General features: G+C 49.5%; 1 protein-coding gene across 4 annotated transcripts in view; it reads right to left on the reverse strand.

Annotated features, from left to right (window-relative positions):
• Positions 1-67: 67 nt before the first annotated feature.
• Positions 68-22,406, reverse strand: part of TANC1 (tetratricopeptide repeat, ankyrin repeat and coiled-coil containing 1) — a 68,746-nt gene continuing 46,407 nt past the window's right edge. For all 4 annotated transcript variants that reach the window (XM_071561947.1, XM_071561948.1, XM_071561949.1 and 1 more), the window contains 18 exons: positions 21,362-21,643; positions 20,472-20,623; positions 19,037-19,268; positions 17,743-17,909; positions 15,942-16,549; positions 14,520-14,628; positions 14,184-14,306; positions 13,107-13,343; positions 12,266-12,451; positions 8,560-8,638; positions 8,064-8,197; positions 6,757-6,880; positions 6,462-6,637; positions 5,360-5,492; positions 4,544-4,635; positions 3,974-4,120; positions 3,427-3,527; positions 68-2,592 (listed from right to left, as the gene is read on the reverse strand). In XM_071561947.1, the coding sequence (XP_071418048.1) occupies positions 1,260-2,592; positions 3,427-3,527; positions 3,974-4,120; positions 4,544-4,635; positions 5,360-5,492; positions 6,462-6,637; positions 6,757-6,880; positions 8,064-8,197; positions 8,560-8,638; positions 12,266-12,451; positions 13,107-13,343; positions 14,184-14,306; positions 14,520-14,628; positions 15,942-16,549; positions 17,743-17,909; positions 19,037-19,268; positions 20,472-20,623; positions 21,362-21,643 (4,415 nt within the window). In that variant the 3' untranslated portion in view covers positions 68-1,259. The remainder of the gene's footprint in view (positions 2,593-3,426; positions 3,528-3,973; positions 4,121-4,543; positions 4,636-5,359; positions 5,493-6,461; positions 6,638-6,756; positions 6,881-8,063; positions 8,198-8,559; positions 8,639-12,265; positions 12,452-13,106; positions 13,344-14,183; positions 14,307-14,519; positions 14,629-15,941; positions 16,550-17,742; positions 17,910-19,036; positions 19,269-20,471; positions 20,624-21,361; positions 21,644-22,406) is intronic.

Below are 22,406 nucleotides of genomic sequence, written 5' to 3' on the forward strand. Positions count from 1 at the left end.
GTAAGAAATAGCAAAGTCAGGATCTGTATCATCCTACCCCATCAGGGACTGCATCTCATCCCACAGGTGTGTTGATCATCTTTATTTTGTATGGAAAAAATACAGTAGCTGTGCAAAAATAGAACTACAGAACAAGACTAAATAGGAATTGTACAAAATGTCAAAGAAACGGTAACCAATAAATAAGCTAAAGCATAATGATGCAAACCCCAGAAGGACTGCAGGGCTGGGTGCAGCTGTTTGCAGTGTACAGAGAGTGCTGCACCCACCCACCGTGGGCAGAGGGTAAAGCTGAGCTCCCCACCTGATTGCACTCATAGGAATGTCACTGAGCTCTTCCTTTGCAGAACATTCTTGCCAATATAAAACCTTCCAAAATTAAAAACAGACAACCAAAACCTTCACAACTTCACATCCTGTCATGCAACTGCACATACACTTTTCCTCAAACTTTCATCTTCACTCCATCCATTTCTTGGGTTTCCACAGAAACACTCAGTAAGCATTCAGTTGCAGTACCTTTTCACAAATAAACAATAAATCATTTTGCTTTAAGATAGCACCCAAAGGTGATTAGATAACCTACATAAAGTGCCATTATTGTTAATAGGCCATAATATTGTGTTCTTCAGTGCAATAACCAATATGGTCAAAGCCTCTTAATACACATGCAAATGTCACTCTATTTTATTTGATTTCTTCTAGTTACTGAAAATAGTTATATTTACATGTCAAAACATGGCTGCTTATAGTTCACTCCTACACAAATTTTTTATGCTTCCTAAATGTACATCATGCAACCCAAATTAGAGCCCACTAGAAAAGTGATAAAATACTACCTTTGCTTTAAAAAAATGCATGCATGTACAGATCTGAGTATTCTGCAGCAGATTATCTTCCTTAACACTGTTGAGAGAAGTGAGCACTTGAGCACTGGAGAGGCACAAGTATTATGTGTGAGATGCAACAGAGCCAAAAGCAAAGACTGAAGCTGTACATGAAAGGAAACTTATTTTAACAGGATTCTCTGCCCAGGGCCCTACTCTGTTGGATGGACAGCCCTAACTGACTCTACAGACATCTGTTATTCCAGTTCCTGTCCCTGTTATGTGCTGGTAGGAACAGCTGGAAGTGGTTGCACCCCAGTAGGGCCTGGCCAGCACTGCTGTTCCTGGGAGCCAGCTGTGCCCAGGCAGTGAGTGTTTCACACCCTGGGCTGTGCTGAGCCAGGCCCACCCTGTGAGCAGCCAGAGCAGCATTCAGACATTTGACTCAATGAAGGATCGCTTTGGTTGTGCCGCGGTGCTGTGGCTGAGGTGCCCGTCCTGGCTGCCATGGGACGGTGGTTTGGCTGCAGCATCGGGGTATAAATGAGGACCTTGGCTGGGGGCTTGGTCTGGGCAGTGGGCAGGGATGGGGCACTGCAGCTCCTCGCGGTCTCTCACCTGCACACTGTTCTGGTTGCCATCTCCTGGGGCAGCACCCGCAGAGGGGATTGTACTTTGGAAGTGTTTGACTGAGAGCTGCTCCAAGTTTGAGGGCTGGATGCCCCCAGGAGCAATGTTTGTGGGTAACCCATCTGATGCCTGAGAGTGCCAAGTGCGACTGGATTGCATATTTAGCTGCTGGAACCTTGCAGTCTTGTCCATGATGCCCATGAACGGGGTATTGCGAGGCCGGTGCTCTGGCCCCTGAGCCTGACTGAGGTGACTCTCCTTGAGTCGAACATCTGGGCCCAGCCCCTTCACGCTGCCCGAAAAGCTGCTGCCCGAGGGGGCCACAATCCCACTGCTCGAGGGAGGGCTCGGACACACAGCTACGGGCACGGGGCTTTGCTGCCTCAAGTTCACCTGAGCAGGGGCTGCTGACCTGTCCGTGGGCTTTGACTTACTGGCAAAGGAATGAGAAGAGAGAGTCCTGTGATGCTGGGGGTGGGAACACTGGCTGGCCATGAGCTTCTCACTGCACAGTTCAGCACTGGGATCTATGGAAACGCTTCCAGATGACAACATGCTTGTCCCATCCAAATGCTGACTCCTGCAGTGCCGGACAGGCAAGGGACTTTGGGGAAGATGCTGCAAAGATGATTGTGCCTTGGTGTTACCTTGAGTGCTGCCTGGTTTGGATCCAGGCTGGGTGGAGCTCAGGTGCTGATTAGTTTTCACAATCTGTGCCTGCTTCGTTGGCTGCATGACCAAGCCCGGCTCTCTCAGGTACCTGTTGTTTGTTCTGCTTTGAGGGGACACAGACGGAGCTTTCTGCTGAACACCTTCCTGAAGGGTCCTGCTGAACGATGTAGCGGCTGAGGAACTCTGCAGCCTCTGTGGGGCAGGAGCAGGTTCATCGGGGTGGGACAGTTCATCCTCCCTGTCCTGACGACTGACGTTGCCATTCACACCTGATACAATACCCTCCTCATTATCGGAGTTGCTGGTTTGCTCCAGTAGCTCTGGAGACTGGCGCTTCTGTTGCTGTGTTCTCTGCAGCTGTTTGCATTCCTCCTCCACCCGAGCCAGGAGACGTTTTATCTCCTGATTGCTGGGACACAGCTGAGTGGCTTCACGTAGGTCAGCAAGAGCAGCAAGCAGCTTTCTGTTTAGGGGAAAAAAGTCAACAATGAAAATCTGAGTCCCGGCATTGCCTACTAATAATCCTCCTCCACCACTAGCAGAGAAATATTCTGAGGTGTCGTTTCCTGCTGCAGGTGGTGACAATGTAAGAACTGGATGTTCTCCACCTCAGGAAATTCTTCCCTGTGGTGGAACCACAGACCAAGCCCTAAGCCCTTCCCTGAGTGTTGTGACAGCCCATACAGGGGTTGACATTTCATTTCACAAGCCCTTCACAGTAACCTCCAGAGCAGAGCACCTGCTGAACTCCACTCGATGACCATTTAATGATCTGTTTAGAAGAGACACTGAATCAAAGAGACACCTCTCCTTGTCCTTCAGTTCTATCTCTGTAGTTCAGTATTTTTCTAGCCTCATAGTTCCTCCTCTCTTCCCTTGCTTTCATCTTCAACTGCAAATAATTCAACATATCCTGTCCTATAAAACCAGCCAGTAATAAACGATGAATAAACCTGGTAATAAACACTGCAGGGATAAGGTTGGGTGGCACAATGCTGGCCACATTCTGCTGAGTCATGTGAGTGGCAGACTCATTCACTCTTACACTTAACATAATCCCTCTTCATATCAATTTGTTACTTTCTGGACTGCCCAGTAATTACACACACAACTATTCAGTGTTGCTGTTTGGGTGTGGTTGGCTTTAACTGATACAGAGACATAATACAGGTGGGAAGTGCACAAAAATCCTTTTTTTTTGTAAATTCCAAACAGAACTAGTGGAAGATAACAAGTTATTAAACATGTTTAGTTAAAAAAAACCCTGTACAGAGAGATGCACAGAATCAAACAGTACCTGCTGTTCCTCTTAGCCCTTGCTCTTGCATAATAGGCTTCATAACATCTGGGCTTCAGATCCAGAGCTTTGGTAGCAAACTCTTCAGCCATACCGAAATCCTGGCAATGGAACCACAGGCACTGGTTACACAGGGACAGGCAGAGGCAGCTGCAGGTTCTGGGTCCAGGTGCAGCCCTGGCAGCGCAGCCGGGCCGTGGCACAGGCTCTGCAGAGCTGCTCTGAGGCACCTGTGGCACAGCCACGACTCCAGCCTGGGCCGTGTGGGGACAAAGAGTGGCAGCAGCACTTCCCATCTAGTCTTTTAAAAGTACCACAGACACTCAGCAGTTCATCATTCCAGAATAATGGGATGACTTAAGACCAGCTGTAATAGATCCCCGTTGCAACACTCCCTCATCCTATGAACTGCCCAACAAAGCCCCAAATCAGCTACAGTGAAAAGGGTTCTAAAATAGCACCAATAAATGGCCACGTGCAGCCCCCACACTGCAGTAAGGGAGAAGTCTCAGGTTCCCAAAGCCAGGGAGGAACAGCAGGATCTTACATTTGTTTTCCGGCGGCACCGGGACAGGTTGAGGTACAGTGAAACTCTGAGCTCGGTAAAGGCTTTCATGTCCTCCCCAAAGCCCTCCCGCGGGAACTTCCTCAGGGCGTACTGGTAGCGCTGAGCTGCCTCCTTCATCTTGCCTTTCTGCAGAGTTAGGGAACAAGAGGCTTCTCAGAAACCTTGAACAGCACAACACTTGCAAAAAAGCATCTTTACACCTGACATCGACCAGAGGTGCCCCTCGAGGAGGAAACAAGATTTTTAAAAATAAATACACAGTGTGGACTACAATGGCAGACAAGCACAATGAGAGAATGTGCACATCAACGAGAGTTTGTGTTTCTGAACCAAAAATGTTTAATGATATCTGACCAGGATAATACTGCCATTAATACACACTGCCAGTACCAGAAAAAGTCATGTATGATACATGCCATTTTATTTAATTTTTTTAAACAGACCAGGAAAATATTGGATAATGAAACAAAAGTATAAAGAAATTTAATCTACTTCCTTCCAGGCAGAAGTCCAAGGTTCTGTTATCAGAAAAAGTACAAATCTATCTACCTTGTACAGTGTATTTCCTTCTTCCATCAGTTTCTGCAGCAGAATCAGGAGGATATCGGGTTTTGAGGTGGCCATTGCCCAGGCTGCATTTCCTGCAAGTTAAATTTTAAGAACCTCTGACAAAGGAGAAGAAAGTGTGTTTCTGCTGTGAATGAGACTGGAGAGCCTCATCCTACCTCAGGAGATATTCCACCTGTGTGGAGCAGCAGCAGCATCATCATGGTGTGCACACATGTGTAAACTACATCTATCCCCTACCTGTCCCCACTGTGAAGCTCAGGCCTAAGTGAGGGCCTGAATTTGGTCCCACTTACTACCCAAACAATATGAAATAATGATTCAGAGGTACTAAAGATTCAGTAATTACCACATACACAACAGCACCAGTACTTACCTACTGATAATACATGACTCGGACATACATTTTTTTGCCTACCCTTTGCAAAAATGCAATTCTATAATTTATTAAAAGAATGTTACTTAAACTAAAACTTGTTAATCTAAATCATTAATAGTGTCAGACCTATGTATCACTAATAGCAAATCATCTTTTTCTTGCTTAATTGTACCATGACAGAGTAACCCTGTAGAGTGACTCCTCCAGACCTCACCCTCAGCACACTAAAAAGGAGCAGAATAAAACTCCTTCATTTCCTCACTTCGAAAGTGAGTCTTGTGTCTGAGTTTAAGGAGGGGATTGTTTCTGGAGTGGCCCCCTGCAGACCACACAGGCAGCAGAGCCCGGGTGTTCCCGTTCCTCAGTGATACTTCACAGACACGGTCGCCTCTGGCAGCGCAGAGGGCGGTGCCACTGACCCAGCCGCGCCCCTTTCCTCAGCAGCGTCACCACCACCGCGGTGTTGCGGCAGCCGATGGCTCTGTCCAGGGGCCGCATCCCACTGTGGTCCACGTGCTCTATCATTGCTCCTTTCTCCACCAGATACTGCACCTGGGAAAAGGAACCAGACAAGCCTTGTAATGTGACCCGTGGTAGGAAAGGCAGACCAGGGAAATACTGAAGCTACCAGGTACCCTCTTAGAAATACAGTGAGCATGTGCTCCAGAGCCCAGGACAGCATGGGCAGCAGTGGCAGGTGGGATGGAAGCAACAGTCCCTTTTCAAGGCCAATACTTGCCCAGGTGGGACCAGCACTGATCTCTGAAGGGAAGAGGCTTCACCAGTCCTGGCCAGATGGGCCCCACGACCCACAGCCCCAGGGACCCCGCTGCGGGCACCGTCCCCCCCGGCCAGGGACCAAGCACAGACCCCAGCGGGACCCGTCTGTGAGGGCACGTGGCAGCTGGCACTGCTCCACTCTCCACCTGCAGCAAATACAGGGACAGGGAGGGGCCTGGACACCCCCCACTCCCCAGCTGAGTCTGTTCAGTGTCACCCACAAACAGTCCCCGTGTCGGGAACCCGCCAAGGGCAGTGCAGAACCACAGGGCTTATTTACCATTTAAGTTAATTCTGACAAGGGCTGGACAGGCCCAAGTGCTACAGTGAGTTCCCTGCACTGCAGCCCCTGAAGAGCTGCTCTGAAACACTGTCTGCAAACTCAGAAATACATGTGAGTGTGAGAGGCTGCATGTGCTGTTCCTGCTGACCTCCTGGATCTGCCTACAGTGCCTTCCCCGTCCTACACCTCTCCCTGGGGGCTCTGCTGCACCAAGGCACCACCTGAGCAGGACCCTGCCAGGGACCTCCATGGGTTTGCAGCGTAATTCTGGGCTTCTGCCTAATCTAGAAAATGCTTTTCTGAGCAAACCGTAGCACTGGAGTTGGGATGTGAGCAGTGTAAGCATCTTGACTACTTCCCTGAATTTTCTTTCCATTTGGCTTGGCAGTATTTTTCTAAGCTCTGGTTTGCATTATGGAAATTTAGCACATGCATAATTTTTCTATTGTTATACTTACAATATCAGCATCTCCATAAAAAGCTGCCAAGTCTAGGGGTGTTCGTCCATTTTTGTCTGTCTGATCAGTTGTTGCACCTTTCTCTACTAAATACTGAACCACCTCCCTGTGGCCTTTCAGACATGCCCAGCTCAGAGCTGTCAGTCCTTCCTTGTCCAGAGATGAAATAGTTGCACCTGTAAAATGAGAACTGACTTTGTTAGGAAGATATTCTGTTGAACATGAAAAACTGCCTAACACACAGATGCAGTCTCTGGTGCATCTCTGCAGCCTTGACCCACTATTTGTTTCCTACCTTCAGAAAGCAGAAATTCCACAGTGCTCAGATGTCCCTCACAAGAGGCCACCATCAGTGGCGTTCGGCCCTGCTTGTCACTCAAATTCACATCAGCCCCGTGCTCCACCAGAAGTTTAGCAATCTGAAACAGAAAATAGCATTTAAAAATACATTGCAAGGAAGGCCCCTGACTCCAGGGTTCTCTCCTTGCACAGCAGCACCTCACAGATCTGAACTGGCCTCTGACCTTGGTCTAGGAAATAACATGTTTTAACTCACGTGTTATTTTTCAGTTATGTTACAGCTACGGCTGTCATGCGGCCAAGGTGCTTTGTAAGTTATTTCAAGGGACACAAAGGGTGCAGAAGGGAAGCTGATGCAAATACCAGTTAGAAAATGTACACTAATTCATTTCAGAGGCAGAGAGGGGAGGAATGAGGGCCCAGCTCCCAGAGGTGCCCCAGGGGGATTCAGGGCCCAGGGTGCCCTGGGGCGTGCAGAGGGGAGGACTCAGGACTCAGTGCCCATTTCCCCAGCGTGCCCCAGGTGCGCAGGGAGGACTCAGGACTCAGTGCCTGTTCCCCAGGGTGCCCCAGAAGGACTCAGTGCCCACTACCCAGGTGTGCAAAGGGACTCAGGACTCAATGCCCATTTCCCAGGAGGACTCAGTACTCAGTGCCCCTTCCCCAGGGTGCCCAGGGGTGCAGAGAGGACTCAGGACTCGGTGCCCCTTCCCCAGGGTGCCCAGGGGTGCAGAGAGGACTCAGGACTCGGTGCCCACTCCCCAGGGTGCCCAGGGGTGCAGGCAGGACTCAGGACTTGGTGCCCACTCCCAGGGTGCCCAGGGGTGCAGGCAGGACTCAGGACTCGGTGCCCCTTCCCCAGGGTGCCCAGGGGTGCAGGCAGGACTCAGGACTCGGTGCCCACTCCCAGGGTGCCCAGGGGTGCAGGCAGGACTCAGGACTCGGTGCCCACTCCCAGGGTGCCCAGGGGTGCAGGCAGGACTCAGGACTCGGTGCCCCTTCCCCAGGATGCCCAGGGGTGCAGGGAGGACTCAGGACTCGGTGCCCCTTCCCCAGGATGCCCAGGGGTGCAGGCAGGACTCAGGACTCGGTGCCCACTCCCAGGGTGCCCAGGGGTGCAGGCAGGACTCAGGACTCGGTGCCCCTTCCCCAGGGTGCCCAGGGGTGCAGGCAGGACTCGGTGCCCCTTCCCCAGGGTGCCCAGGGGTGCAGGCAGGACTCAGGACTCGGTGCCCCTTCCCCAGGGTGCCCAGGGGTGCAGGCAGGACTCGGTGCCCACTCCCAGGGTGCCCGGGTGCCCACCTGCCGCTGGCCCTGGCGCGCGGCACACAGCAGGGCTGGCACTCCCCTCCGGTTGGCTCTGGCCACAGCTGCCCCCCGGCCCAGCAGGAGCTCACACACGTCCAGCTTCCCTCTCCCTGCAGCAGCTGTGAGGGCTGGAGAGAGATGGATCAGCACCAGCCCTGGGCTGGCTCAGCCCTTACACTTCCCCCCCGTGGGTGCTACTGAACCCCCTTGTTTCAGCCTTTCACTGTCACCCTCACTGAAAGCTGCAAGGGACAAAACCAAGAAAATACTTTCCTCATTATGATTTTCCCCCCTGTTCCATTTTGCTCAAATTGTGATTTAAATGGAGCTTCAAATGAAAGTTTTGTTGTTGTTTGTGTTGAAGCCTCACCAGTCAGGCCAACACTTTAGAAAACACATCTGTGTGTGAGATCAGCAGAGGACTTGCCCCTCCAGTTTCTAAAGCCCAAATGAGCAACCCTAATTAGGAAAAATATGGCAAAGGAAATACCTGTTTCTCCCCACAAGGCATCAGTGTCATTGATGTCCACGCCATGGTCCTTTCCCACGGCCAGGATGTGGTGAACCACCTACAAAGCAGGGAGCAGAGACGTGTGAGGCACAGGAGGATCAGCTGGCACGTGCAAGATACAGCACAGGGTGAAAAATGTTAAACGAGAGCCCTTCTCCCTTGGTGCAACAGTCAAAGAAAATCAGTAGTGTGCAAAGCAAGTTCCCCAGGATTTCAGTATGCCTTGAAGGTGAGTGAATGTTACTGCAAACAGTTAAAAACAAGCCCACTGCCCTTCTGTGAATTGGTGGTTTTGTGTGACCTACATATACCAGAATAATGAAAATAATGCCAAAAATTAAAATAAAGCATCCCAGTTCAGTGAGGAAATTGCCCACTGTCTAAGATAAAGGAGGAAAAAGAGAATATTTGCATACATCTTGCAAAATGTGACTCCTTGGTTTTCCCTCTCACACTGTTTGTATCTTACCTGCTTCTCTAAATTTCTTCCCAGAATGGTTTAAACATATGCTGAGAAATGGGAATTGTTAAAGCTGAAATGAGTTATAAGTGAAGTTTTGCTGTGTTACTATTTGATTAAGGAAATCTATGTTTTGAAACCACCTGCTGAAAGATTATTAAATTAAACCTCTTCTAATGGCTGTTTTACAACAGATTTTCCAACAGGGCACGTGGTCACTGAGGCTGCAGGTGAGGGAGGGGAATCACACCCACACAAGTGTGGGATGCCACAGGAAAGGAGAAAGGAGCTGGGTGTTCTCAGGCTGTCTGAAAACTGTTGTATACAACATATGGAAAAATCCTAGCACGTGAAATGCTAGAACATGAAAACAAAAATCATGAAACACACAAGTGCTTTTTTCTAGCTAAGAATAACTGAGCTTATTCATGTCTTAAGAATAGAGAACCACGGACAGTTTCAGGTAGGTATGATTGCTGTGATCTGTTTTGCTGATAATCAGGAGCCTGTTTCATTTGATCACTGCAGAGAAAACAAGGAATTCTGCATTAATGCCAGTTAACCACAGCTCAGAGTCCTCAAGCTTACACTGTGAAAGAGAAATGGCTTATATACCATTTCATAATTGACTGCATGAAGGCATTTCTACATGTGAATCACCTGAACAACTTTAAAGATCAGAGTCTTGATCTTACAGCAATTAAAAAGAGATTTAAGAGAAGTAAATATTGAAATGGCTTTACTGAAGAGAGTTTTTTCCCCACTTTTGGCACATCATTTCATATATGACAGGAAATCCTCTCAGCTTAATGTGATCTTTATTTAAGTACCTTTACTTACTCATTACTTTTAGATCAAGGTTCAATTCATTTTCCCAATGAACAAACAACCTGTATTACTTGCACTACTTAAATTTCTAAAGCATTTTGAGTTTTTCTTATGTGTTTTACTGTTGTTGCCAAATTTCTATCTTAAGTGACATCAAGTCTGTAACTTGACATGTGCATCATATAAAAAGTTAAGCATGTGCAATTATATGCAATATCAAATTTGTTACACCATGAAAACAATTCACTCTGGAGTAGAAACATACTCAGGTGAGTTATTGATACCAAAAATCACCATCACCACTAGAGATTAGGGACAACTTCCAAGAACAGAGAGAAGAAAAGTACCCAGAAAATGACATATAAACAAATCCTGAAGCCACGTCATGAGGGAGTCAGTGACAGCATTTACAGGAGCTGCTGCAACAACCCATGGTAAATAGCAGGAGCCTCAGGAATTCCTTCCAGGCCTCTTCAAAAACAGCTGCAGGCACTGCTGCCCAACTCTGCTGCATTCACAGAGGTGTGGCAGTGAGAGCTGCCCACCCAGCTGGCAGTGTGAGAGCTGCCCACCCAGCTGGCAGTGAGTGTGAGAGCTGCCCACCCAGCTGGCAGCGAGTGTGAGAGCTGCCCACCCAGCTGGCAGTGAGTGTGAGAGCTGCCCACCCAGCTGGCAGCGAGTGTGAGAGCTGCCCACCCAGCTGGCAGTGAGTGTGAGAGCTGCCCACCCAGCTGGCAGTGTGAGAGCTGCCCACCCAGCTGGCAGTGAGTGTGAGAGCTGCCCACCCAGCTGGCAGTGAGAGCTGCCCACCCAGCTGGCAGTGAGTGTGAGAGCTGCCCACCCAGCTGGCAGTGAGTGTGAGAGCTCCCCACCCAGCTGGCAGTGAGTGTGAGAGCTCCCCACCCAGCTGGCAGTGAGTGTGAGAGCTGCCCACCCAGCTGGCAGTGAGAGCTGCCCACCCAGCTGGCAGTGAGTGTGAGAGCTGCCCACCCAGCTGGCAGTGAGTGTGAGAGCTCCCCACCCAGCTGGCAGTGAGTGTGAGAGCTCCCCACCCAGCTGGCAGTGAGTGTGAGAGCTCCCCACCCAGCTGGCAGTGAGTGTGAGAGCTCCCCACCCAGCTGGCAGTGAGTGTGAGAGCTGCCCACCCAGCTGGCAGTGAGAGCTGCCCACCCAGCTGGCAGTGAGTGTGAGAGCTGCCCACCCAGCTGGCAGTGAGTGTGAGAGCTCCCCACCCAGCTGGCAGTGAGTGTGAGAGCTCCCCACCCCGCTGGCAGTGCCCCACACTGTGTGTGAGAGCTCCCCACCCCGCTGGCAGTGCCCCACACTGTGTGTGAGGGCTCCCCACCCACCTGGCAGTGCCCCACACTGTGTGTGAGGGCTCCCCACCCCACTGGCAGTGCCCCACACTGTGTGTGAGGGCTCCCCACCCAGCTGGCAGTGCCCCACACTGTGTGTGAGGGCTCCCCACCCAGCTGGCAGTGCCCCACACTGTGGGCTCCCCACCCCACTGGCAGTGCCCCACACTGTGTGTGAGGGCTCCCCACCCACCTGGCAGTGCCCCACGCTGTGTGTGAGGGCTCCCCACCCACCTGGCAGTGCCCCACACTGTGTGTGAGGGCTCCCCACCCCGCTGGCAGTGCCCCACACTGTGTGTGAGGGCTCCCCACCCCGCTGGCAGTGCCCCACACTGTGTGTGAGGGCTCCCCACCCCGCTGGCAGTGCCCCACACTGTGTGTGAGAGCTCCCCACCCCGCTGGCAGTGCCCCACACGGTGTGTGAGGGGTCCCCACCCCACTGGCAGTGCCCCACACTGTGTGTGAGGGCTCCCCACCCCACTGGCAGTGCCCCACACTGTGTGTGAGGGCTCCCCACCCCGCTGGCAGTGCCCCACACTGTGGGCTCCCCACCCCACTGGCAGTGCCCCACACTGTGGGCTCCCCACCCAGCTGGCAGTGCCCCACACGGTGTGTGAGGGCTCCCCACCCCACTGGCAGTGCCCCACACTGTGTGTGAGGGCTCCCCACCCAGCTGGCAGTGCCCCACACTGTGTGTGAGGGCTCCCCACCCACCTGGCAGTGCCCCACACTGTGTGTGAGGGCTCCCCACCCCGCTGGCAGTGCCCCACGCTGTGTGTGAGGGCTCCCCACCCCGCTGGCAGTGCCCCACGCTGTGTGTGAGGGCTCCCCACCCCACTGGCAGTGCCCCACACTGTGTGTGAGGGCTCCCCACCCAGCTGGCAGTGCCCCACACTGTGTGTGAGGGCTCCCCACCCACCTGGCAGTGCCCCACACGGTGTGTGAGGGCTCCCCACCCACCTGGCAGTGCCCCACACTGTGTGTGAGGGCTCCCCACCCACCTGGCAGTGCCCCACACTGTGTGTGAGGGCTCCCCACCCACCTGGCAGTGCCCCATGCTGGCAGCAGCCGTCAGGGCCTGCAGCAGGGCCTGGCGCTTCCGCAGCCCGTCCTGCTCCGGGCACAGCGTCACCCACTCCAGCCCCAGCAGGTACTCCAGGATGCCCCGGTGCCCTCGCAGGGCACTATGGACCAGGGCACACTGGCCCTTCTTGTCTGCACAGTCGGCCTGCAGGGACAAAAAGAGAACACTTGAGGTTAAACAGTGCAGTGAAAGGCCTGGAGAGAGGAGCTCCTGGGCACTGGGACAGAGCAGCTGCCACTGGTGCCCTCCAGGGCAGGCAGGGACACCTGGGGAGGTACAGGCCAGGCAGTGCCTGGGACAGTGATGGAAAATGGAAACCTGGAAACCACTGCCTGACACAGGAAGGACAGGGACAGGAGCTGTCAGCATGGGTTTGCCAAGGGGAGATCAGGCCTGGCCAGCAGGACAGTCTGGGGCTCCAGGGGGTGGAATGGGGGAAAGGAGAGCTGGAGATATTCCAAGGGAATGGGATGGGGTGTGAGGAGAGCTGGGGATGCTCCAGGGTGACTGGAGGCTCTCAGCCTCAGCCTCAGAGAGCTCTGACACTCCCTCAGGAAGACACACAGAGACAAGCAGATGAGAACAGGTCTTTGAGTGCACAGTGAGGTGCACCCAGAACTGGTTACCAGATCTGCCAGAGGGCTGTGACCAGTGGCACATGGAAAGTGCTTTGCAGAAGTCTGGACTTTCCCCCAGGCCTGTATCTGATAATTCCATACTTCTGCAATCAGCAGGAGTTTGCTCAGGCCTTAGGCTGACTCTTGGCTGGACACTCTGCAGTCTGTCAGCAGCAGCTCACCTTTGCTCCTCTCCTGCACAGCAGGGACACGATGTTCATGTGCCCTGCAGCCGCTGCGTAGCTCAGGGCTGTCATCCCATTTTCTGAGGTTGCATCAATAGCAGCTCCAAATTCTAGTAAAAGAGTGACCACTTCTTCGTGCCCGAGGTGTGACTGAACACACAGCACTGGAGCATTATTCAGTACTTCAGTCCTGTAATTCACATTTGCTCCTGCCAAAATCAGCAGCCGACTCACCTAAAATTTAATTTAAGCAAAACAGTATTTTCCTCAGATCTGTCTGAATTTGACACCTTACTCAGGTACTCATATGTTACCCCCTAATTTTGATGGAGATTTTACTGGCAGACATCAACATCATCACATGTAGCAATATATATGAGTTTAGAATCTTTTCTTAGTAAACAATTATAGTATTACTGACCAAATGCACCCCTGGATAGAAGGTTCATTTCTCCCCTGAAAACTCACTACTCTCACCACAAGTGCATGTGTGATCTGCTGTCACTCTGCAGATTTATGTAACTGTCTCCATTAAGAGAGAACCAGACTGCATAAAGAGCAGTCTCAAGAAGATCACCAGAGCCTGCCCGTGTGTGTGTGTTCATGTACACACATTTCCATCCAGAAGGAGCAGTGGCTCAAATTCCAGCTCACCAACTGGATTTCCTATCCATAACCCAGGGATTCAAATAACAGCGCAGAGTTATGGCATTTTACATCCTTTCTTCTCACAGTATTTCCCCATTAAACTGGCACATTCCAGAGCAGCAGCCAGGGCTGAGCTCTGCCCAGCAGGGCCACGTGGGACGTGTGAGCCCCACAGATGCACCCACACCCACCCTGCAGAGCACAGCTACAGCAGAACCAGCCCAACCCTTCTCTCCATCAAAACCACTGAGGAAAACTGATCTGGGCTTCAGCCACAGCTTCCAAAAGCACAGGAAGGCACAGCAAACAAAGGAGTTCAGGTGCAGCTGTGAGTGGCTTTTCTGCCACCACTGAGTTCAACGCTCCCCAACCAGCAGCAGCAGCACCAGCTGAACTGCTGACTGCACGAGAATGCTGATTTCTTACCTTCACATTGGGTGTGTAGATGTTTCTGAGAGAAGCCAGGGCTGTGGACAGTCCATCAGTACTATAACCAATCCATAAGGCTTGGAGATGACTGGAAGAAATTCCGGTCCTTTTACTCAGACCCTAACAGGAATGATATAACAGGACATCTCTCTATAGGATTAGAAACACTCTTTCTATCTACAGCTCAGCAAAAAGAGAAGTAACAATTTGGATCATTAGCATTACCAAGTATTTTGCATAAGCTCCTAACAAATTATTCAAGCAAGTCAGAGGAGAATGGGTCTGACCCATTCATACAAGTAGGTCATGAGGTCACGAAGCTGCAAACTTTACCTTAAAAATGTGAGCTTTAAGGATGTGATGGCCAAGTTCCATGGTTTGCTGGCGGTTCAACTTTCCCTCTTGTCGAGAAAACATGAAGGCCAGTAGAGCATGTCCATTCCTCGTAAAAAGGATTAAGGGAGATCCACTTTTATAACTGTATTTCAGGAAATATCCTAACATGTCTATGTGGCTGTTGCAACAGCTCAACTCTGTCAGACTACTGAAACACACCATTACATCTGAACAGAATTCTTCCCATAACAAAATAGCACAAAGAGAAAAGAGGCAAATTCTGAAGTGGAATCACAGCCCTGGTATTTCTCTGCTGCCCCTGGCAGGGGGCCTGTGCCAGCTCTGACACGGGTTCACTGCTCCCCTTTGTGTTCTCAGAGCCACCAACTGCAGGCACCTGAGAGAGAAGCCAATTCTTTTAGAAGCACAGATCTGGATCCTTTTGACATTTGAGATAAAATGTGTATTTAGTAATTCTACACCCCGAGTAGTGGTGGTCAGTGTTCTAGGAAACAGTGGCAGTGTCACAAGCCTGTGAAAACAAGGTTATCATACACTATTCATTAAACACACATACACTGGAATGGGGCAATTAACCATATGCTAACTGGACTCTTCAGCTGGGGGTGAGGTTACAGGGGCCTTCTCACTGGCTTCAGATTTTCTGGCCAGAACTTTCCAAAGCCAGCAGCTTTCCTAAGCCCAGGCAGCCCCCACTGCTGCTGGGGCAGGTGCAGGGAGTGGAGCCAGGGGGGCCACAGGGCTGCAACCCCCAGTCCCACCTAGAGAACAGGCTCAGTTACAGCCACTCGAAAGCACAGACAAGTCTTGGGCTGGTAACAATTTCAAATGTCAGCATTATTCATTCTTTTGTAAAACCCAAGAACTGCAAACCCTGAAGAACACAAAAAAATGGAAGGAGCCAACTGAGGATGTGATGAACAGTAACAGCCATTGTCTCCAACTCACCAACTCCTGCCCCCTGGTCACAGAAGGGGACCTGGAACAACCTGAAACAATGCCAGGAGGGTATAACTACAGAACAAAATGTCTTAATATTGTTATGGTTAAAGGGGCCCAAATGATCTGCCCCTTCTATTCCTGCACTTTTCATAGACAAGGGGCCACTGCACTTAATTCTTAACAATGTTGCTGTATTAATAACAACACAGGACTCTCACTTCTCCATGAAGGCAGCAAAGTCAAATGTAAACCTGTGACTTCTAGAGAGTCAATTATGGATTGTAACCTTTGATACTTCAAGTCAAGTCTATCTCTAAACCTACAAAAGTTTTCATTTTGGAAAAAATCAGGCATACTTGTGTTTTAACACCACTCTTTCCTCTCACCAGTTGTTGCAACAATTATTATAATGTAATTGCAGTTATTTGCCACCGAATTACTGCCTGTTTTATTTACCTTGGCTCACACAAGAAGTCAGTATTTTCACCATCTGCTCTCCAGACAAGCCACTCCCTGAAGGAAGGGTGGCAGAACATGCGTGTTTTGTCACGTCTCTTGATCAGAAAACACGACAGGGCTTCCATCCTCTGGCTGAAGTCTTCCCACTGCTGTTCCCCATCTATCTGTCCTGCATTAATAGCCTGGAAAATCTGGTCATCTGTCATGGGGTGCAGGGATGCCAGAGCCACATTGAGTATGGGCAGGGCTCGCTCAAAAGCAGAGTTTGTCATGAACTTCATATTGCACTGCAGCAAGTACAGCTCTGACAGAGACACAGGAACGACCTTGTAGCTTGCACTTTTGATCACTAAGTGACCTTTTTGGAAAAGATCCAGAGTCAGTTTCAAATAGAGATAAGATCCCAGGCTTCTCATGATCAGGTGGTTACTCACTTTCCCAACAGTAGCTGCATCAGCTTTTCCATTTAAAGATAAGTTGTTTATGATTTCTTGGCTGTTATTAATTCTGTACTGAATGTAAGCATTCAAATCAGTATGAATCTCTTTGTTGTCTGGAAAATTGTCCAGGGATATTGCCATAAATGGTAGTGAACGTATTACTTCCTGGGAGAGGGAGAGGGGAAAAGAAAGAAAGTTAAAAACCAAAGCCAGAGGCATCACAGTGTTCCAGCACTGAGAACTCCACGGTGCATCTCTGCTGTTTCTCTTCTGCAGTGAGTACCAGACAGATTAAAAAGCAATTTAGGATCCCTTTGATGGCTTTGCAAATACTGTCCCCTGACAACAGGCAGAACAGCATTTCTACATTTTATCATTTTTCACTGGAAGGTATCAAATATTTCAGAGACCAAGCTCAGCAACCGAAGGGAATGAGCTACAGAAATGATTGCTTCAAAACTTAGGGAACAGAAAACTGGAATAAATACCAATAAAAACCCCAGAATTGGACCCTGAGACAGACCAGGGGAAGGGGCAGGTGAGACATGATTTATTAGGTAGGAAAGATTTATTAAGAAGTATCACAAATGACAAGAGAGGAAAGAATCTCCCTTTGATTTTATCTTCCAGTACCAATGTAGCTGAAAGGTCCCACTCACACATCCCCAGCCCCGTGGGCTGAAGGCAAGTGCCAAGTATGGCACCGTCTGGCACTTCAGCAGCTTCACCTGGACACATTTTTATGAGAAACTTCTCTTAACATTTAACTTAAAACTTTAAAATTTCTAAAATTAAAGTTCTGGAACTAAAATCTTCTTGCATAGAGGTATATATCAGAAGGGTGTAACAAACTTCCCCACACTTTCACAACACTAAAAGGAACTCACTATTGCTCTTTATGTAGTTATATGAATTTCAAAAAGCTGCCAGGCTAGTGAGATGTTTTAATCACAGACACACATGTCTCCAGACAGGCAACAGTCCCTACTGCAGGAAATAAAATAAAAGTTTAGCTGAGAAATCAACTCTTCAGCCAGTGAGACACCCTTGGTGCTCCTGGCAATGAACTCGAGGAGGCTGCACTAAAGCACATCTGCACCTGCCACTGCACTCCAATCTCACCACTTCTTGTACTACCAATTCCACTGGCAGAGCCAAAAAAGTGACTCACAACGAAAAAGGCATCCAATACCATATCTGTGCATTGCAAACAAACATGTGACAATGCAGGAAGGAAAAAACCCATGAGACTTCACTCGAATTCCTCTATACCCAGTATTTTTCAATAAGGCAGCTGCACCAATGTAAGGGCTCATTTAGCCTTAAAGTGTAAAAACAGTGTTAAAAGGTGTTTTTACCTGGAAGTTGGTCCTTACAGTCACAATGAGCTTCAGCCAGGGAGGAAATTTACAGATTATACTTGAGATAAATGAAGAAATTGTGTCACCATAATCAGGTTTATGAAATTCAGCATCATTTAAACCATCTATCAAAATTATGTAGTCTTCCTCAGGAATCTTCTGCTCTGCAATTTGAAAATAAAAAAGCAAAGGATGAAAACAAATTTTCCCATTAAATGACACATTTTTGTCCTCAAATTCTTACTCTCATCCACTTTGTAGATGTTTAGGCACAGAAACTTAAAAGAGAAAACGTGACAAAATTCAAAAGCATCTGAAAACCAAGTCCTGTAATGTGAATGTGCAGCCTTGACTTCAGGCTACAGCTATCCTTCAGTTTTTGGCAAAAAAATAAAGTTTCCTTTAGTAATTGTAAAGTGACCTTTAATAACTTTCATAGAACTTTAATTTAAAACACAAATCAACTGCTCAAAACCCATCTATCATGGTTAGAAACAACTACCAGAAATAAGGAATCCCTTTCTTTTAATTCTCTTTCCACTTTCATGCAGTTCAGACTCCACTCCCATCCCTCCCAGCCCTGGTACCTCTCCAGAGCAGTGCCAGCAGTAAGGAATCCCCTTGTCCAGGAATGCTGTGCTTTATATCTTTAATTCCCTTTCCCCTTTTCATGCAGTTTATGTTCCATTTCCCACCCCTCCCAGCCCCGTACCTGCCTGCAGCAGCACCAGTGGGTCCAGCACGCCCCGGTGCAGGGCAGCCCCCACAGCAGCAGCTCCCTGTAATCCCCTGCTCCACTCCCTGTAATCCCTTACGCCACTCCCTGTAATCCCTTGCCCCACTCCCTGTAATCCCTTACGCCACTCCCTGTAATCCCTTGCCCCACTCCCTGTAATCCCTTGCCCCACTCCCTGTAATCCCTTGCCCCACTCCCTGTAATCCCTTACCCCACTCCCTGTAATCCCTTACCCCACTCCCTGTAATCCCTTGCTCCACTCCCTGTAATCCCTTACCCCACTCCCTGTAATTCCTTACCCCACTCCCTGTAATCCCTTACCCCACTCCCTCTAATCTCTCACCCCGTTCCCAGCCCGTACCTGCCCGCAGCCCCTCCAGCGGGTCCAGCACGCCCCTGCGCAGGGACAGCTCCGTGTAATCCCTCACCCCACTCCCAGCCCCGTTCCCAGCCCGTACCTGCCCGCAGCCCCTCCAGCGGGTCCAGCACGCCCCTGCGCAGGGACAGCTCCGTGTAATCCCTTACCCCACTCCCAGCCCCGTTCCCAGCCCGTACCTGCCCGCAGCCCCTCCAGCGGGTCCAGCACGCCCCTGCGCAGGGCGGCTCCGGGGTCCTGCACGCAGGAGCGCAGGCTGAGCAGGCTCTGCAGGGCCGGCTCCCGCAGCAGCAGCTCCCGGTACGCCGCCAGCTGCCGGCTCCGGCACAGCAGCGCGGCCACGCTGTGCACCAGCTCGGGCACCAGGCACGTGTACGTGTTGTCGGCCTGGCAGTAGTGATAGGCCACCACCTGCGAGCGGGGAACAAACAGCGTCACCGCCTTGGCACTCGGCGGGTTACCAGGTTAGTGCCCCCAGAATACATTAAACCTCCCTCAACCACAATGTACACTGCAGTGTCAGACCCAACTCCAGTGGCCTCTGTCAGGGAGGAAGGCAAAGGAATAAGTTTTTGGCCTCGCAGGGCACGCGGGGAGGAAAAGAAACTGAAGTGTCACATTCTGGCAGGAAAACAGCAATTTGAGCTTGTGGCATTTGGAGACACAGGGGAAGCAGCTAATTAACTAAGCTGTACAAGAGAAGTAACTTGAGGCTCTGAGTAAGCAACCTATTAGCTGTAATTTAACAACACTGTGTCCCACACTGCAACAGCCAAGGACTACCTTTATCATCTCCACTCAGAAGTAAATGACAGACAGCTATTAAAGACATGCCCACAATAAGCCAATGGAGAAATGGGACACTGGCTTTATTCTGAGTATTGCAAAGGTGTGCATTACTTAAAAATAAACCAGGACATAAGCCATATTTCTTTGTTAAAAACCCCCCAACTACAAGGCAAACATGGCACCCACAGTAAATAAAAAGCTGCACTTCAGTGGCTTTCCTAACGCTGCTTCTAACCAACACAATCGCTTCGAAGACCATGTGTTAAGGACCTCATGTTTTCATCACAACTATTTGCATAAAGTGTGCAATTCAGACATTCATTAATTTTACTATTTAGGCAAAAAGTAAAGCATTTAACATAGCAATCTAATGCAAAAATGACTTCAGACTGTCAGAGAATGGAAAAGAGAAAAACTACATTGAGACTCAGTAACAGCATATAAATGGATTATACACAAACCAAACACTTCATCTCCTCCCTGCCCCAGTTTTGCTTTTGCAAGGTACACTGAGCAGCTCTCTGTTAAGAACACACAGCCTGTTTGGGAAGAAAAGGATGCCAGCCTCCCATATCCCCACAAACCTGAGGAGAAATTGCTAACCTGACTCTTCCCAAGACCAAGCAGGATCCAAGAGATGCCCTGCCAGGCAGCAGAGGGGGGAGCTGGTTTCACCAGCCACCAAACAGAGTCACCCCACAGAGGTGCCCAGGTGACTGCCCCTCTCCCAGCACTGCCTGTGCCCCCCGTGGGGCTCTGCAGAGCAGAGTGGTCCCAGCTCAGGGCTTCCCAGCACACTGAGCACCTCTCAGCAAGTGAGCTCACCTTTGAGGCGAGGCGTCTCACAGCATCTCCCATGTGAGTTTTGTACTCAGGAGTGGCAGGACAAGTCAGAGGCTTCCCTGTACTGGTGTCAGCTGCTGGAGGGGCACACAGGGGTAACTGGCTCAAGGGAATCTCCTCACACGAGTCACCACCTGTTTTTAAAAGGCAAGAAATACAAAAGAGACCAATGTTGCTGGTAGCAGATTGCTTTCTAGGAAAACACCATGGAGTAATTTTACTGCTAAAGCAAAAATTAAAACTGAGAAATAGCACCACAAGAAACCTGCAATTAGTCTGATAAACACAGGCCCACATTTGGAACGTAATTTTAAAACAACCCAAGCGACTTTTAGATCAAAACTATAGAATTACTGAAAGCAAAACCATGGTGATGTGAAGAGCTTCCTTCAAAAAACTACACATATGATGCCTCATTTAAACTAACAGTTATTCTATGACTGAACTCTTGGGAAATAGAAACAATTTATCATTGTTATTATTAATCATAGTAATATTTCAAGTGTCCGTAGGGGAAGTAGCAGTAACAGCAGCCTCACCAGCCTTCCAGTTAATGCAGGCACTGGACTGGTCTGGTGACAGGATGCTATGGGTCCCAGCAGAACACAGAAGGGGTTTCCCCACAGCCTTATTCTCACCTCTACAGAAACTCTATGGAGAGCACGTGGGACACAGAAGTAAAGGAACAGTCACTGCTCCCTTTCCAGACTTGTTGGAGACAAAGCTACTGCAGTCACATCTCAGAGTCTGGGGTACACCCTGCCTGGCACAGGGACAGATCCTGCACACTCCTTATGCCACCCCCTCTCTGATGAGCTGAGCCCTCACTGTGTCATGGCAGCCCACTAACCCAAACAAGGAACAGAACCCACCTTTGGGGGATGAATTAGGGCTGTTGGAAGCTATTTGCCTCATGCGACTTCCATGGCAGCTGAGTGCCACCAGCCGAGAGATGATGGCAGTTTTCCCAAATCCCACATTGCCAGTGATGACCACTCCCCTGCTCCCTGCTGGGTCAGGACTCTGCAGCTTTTCCTCAATGGCCTGGAACAGCCACTCTCTTCCAACAAACACCGAGTCTGTGGTTATGCTTGGCACCTCAAACAGCAGCGGCTTCAGCAGAATGTCCTGGGGCTTGTAGGGGATGAACCGAGCTGGAAAGAGGTGGCAGAGAGGAAGGTTTGTCAGGAGAGGCTTGGCATCCAACCAAACAGCAGTTTCAGAAGCGAAGGGCATTCAGTGCCCTTGTCCCTGTCGGTCACAATCTGACTCTTTAGAGCCTCCATCGTGAAAACAACAGACTGATCTGCTCGGTTCAGGTCATCTCTGTAATTACTGCATTAATTAAACTGCACAGGTAAGAAGCTACAAGTGTAATTTGATGATTTTTTTACAATTGAACTTGATTTAGTAAGCTGCAGATCCAAAAACTTTTCTTAAAAATGCATTAATAATTCTATAAATGGGGAAGTGCCACATATTCTTCAGTTTGGAGTGAACTGTGTTGCTGAGTATCTCAGTGATAGGTCTTCAGATTGTGAAGACACTTACAGAGAAACAGAGAAAGGTACAGAGAATAAATAAATATTTCTGCTTTAAAAAGCCCCTTTTTAAAGTAATATTTAAAAAAATTACTACCCTGATTTTCATACTTTTGAAGTCACAAGATCAGAAGTTACACATTTGATTACTTTGACCTATGTATCTGGCAAACACCTCATGACTTAGAGAAAAATTTGGGTTCAATTGCACAAAATACATTAAAATTTGTGGCAATGATAATGTTCACTAATAAAATGCTCCTCAGATTCATTACCCAAATCTATTGTTACACAAATGCTGTTTCAGCATCAATCTACGACTATGAAAAGCTGTAAGTGAAAGAGGACAGTATAGTGTCTACACAGGAACTCAAGA

The sequence above is a fragment of the Pithys albifrons genome, chromosome 8 (genome assembly GCF_047495875.1).
Source record: "Pithys albifrons albifrons isolate INPA30051 chromosome 8, PitAlb_v1, whole genome shotgun sequence".
NCBI classification, from domain to species: domain Eukaryota; kingdom Metazoa; phylum Chordata; class Aves; order Passeriformes; family Thamnophilidae; genus Pithys; species Pithys albifrons.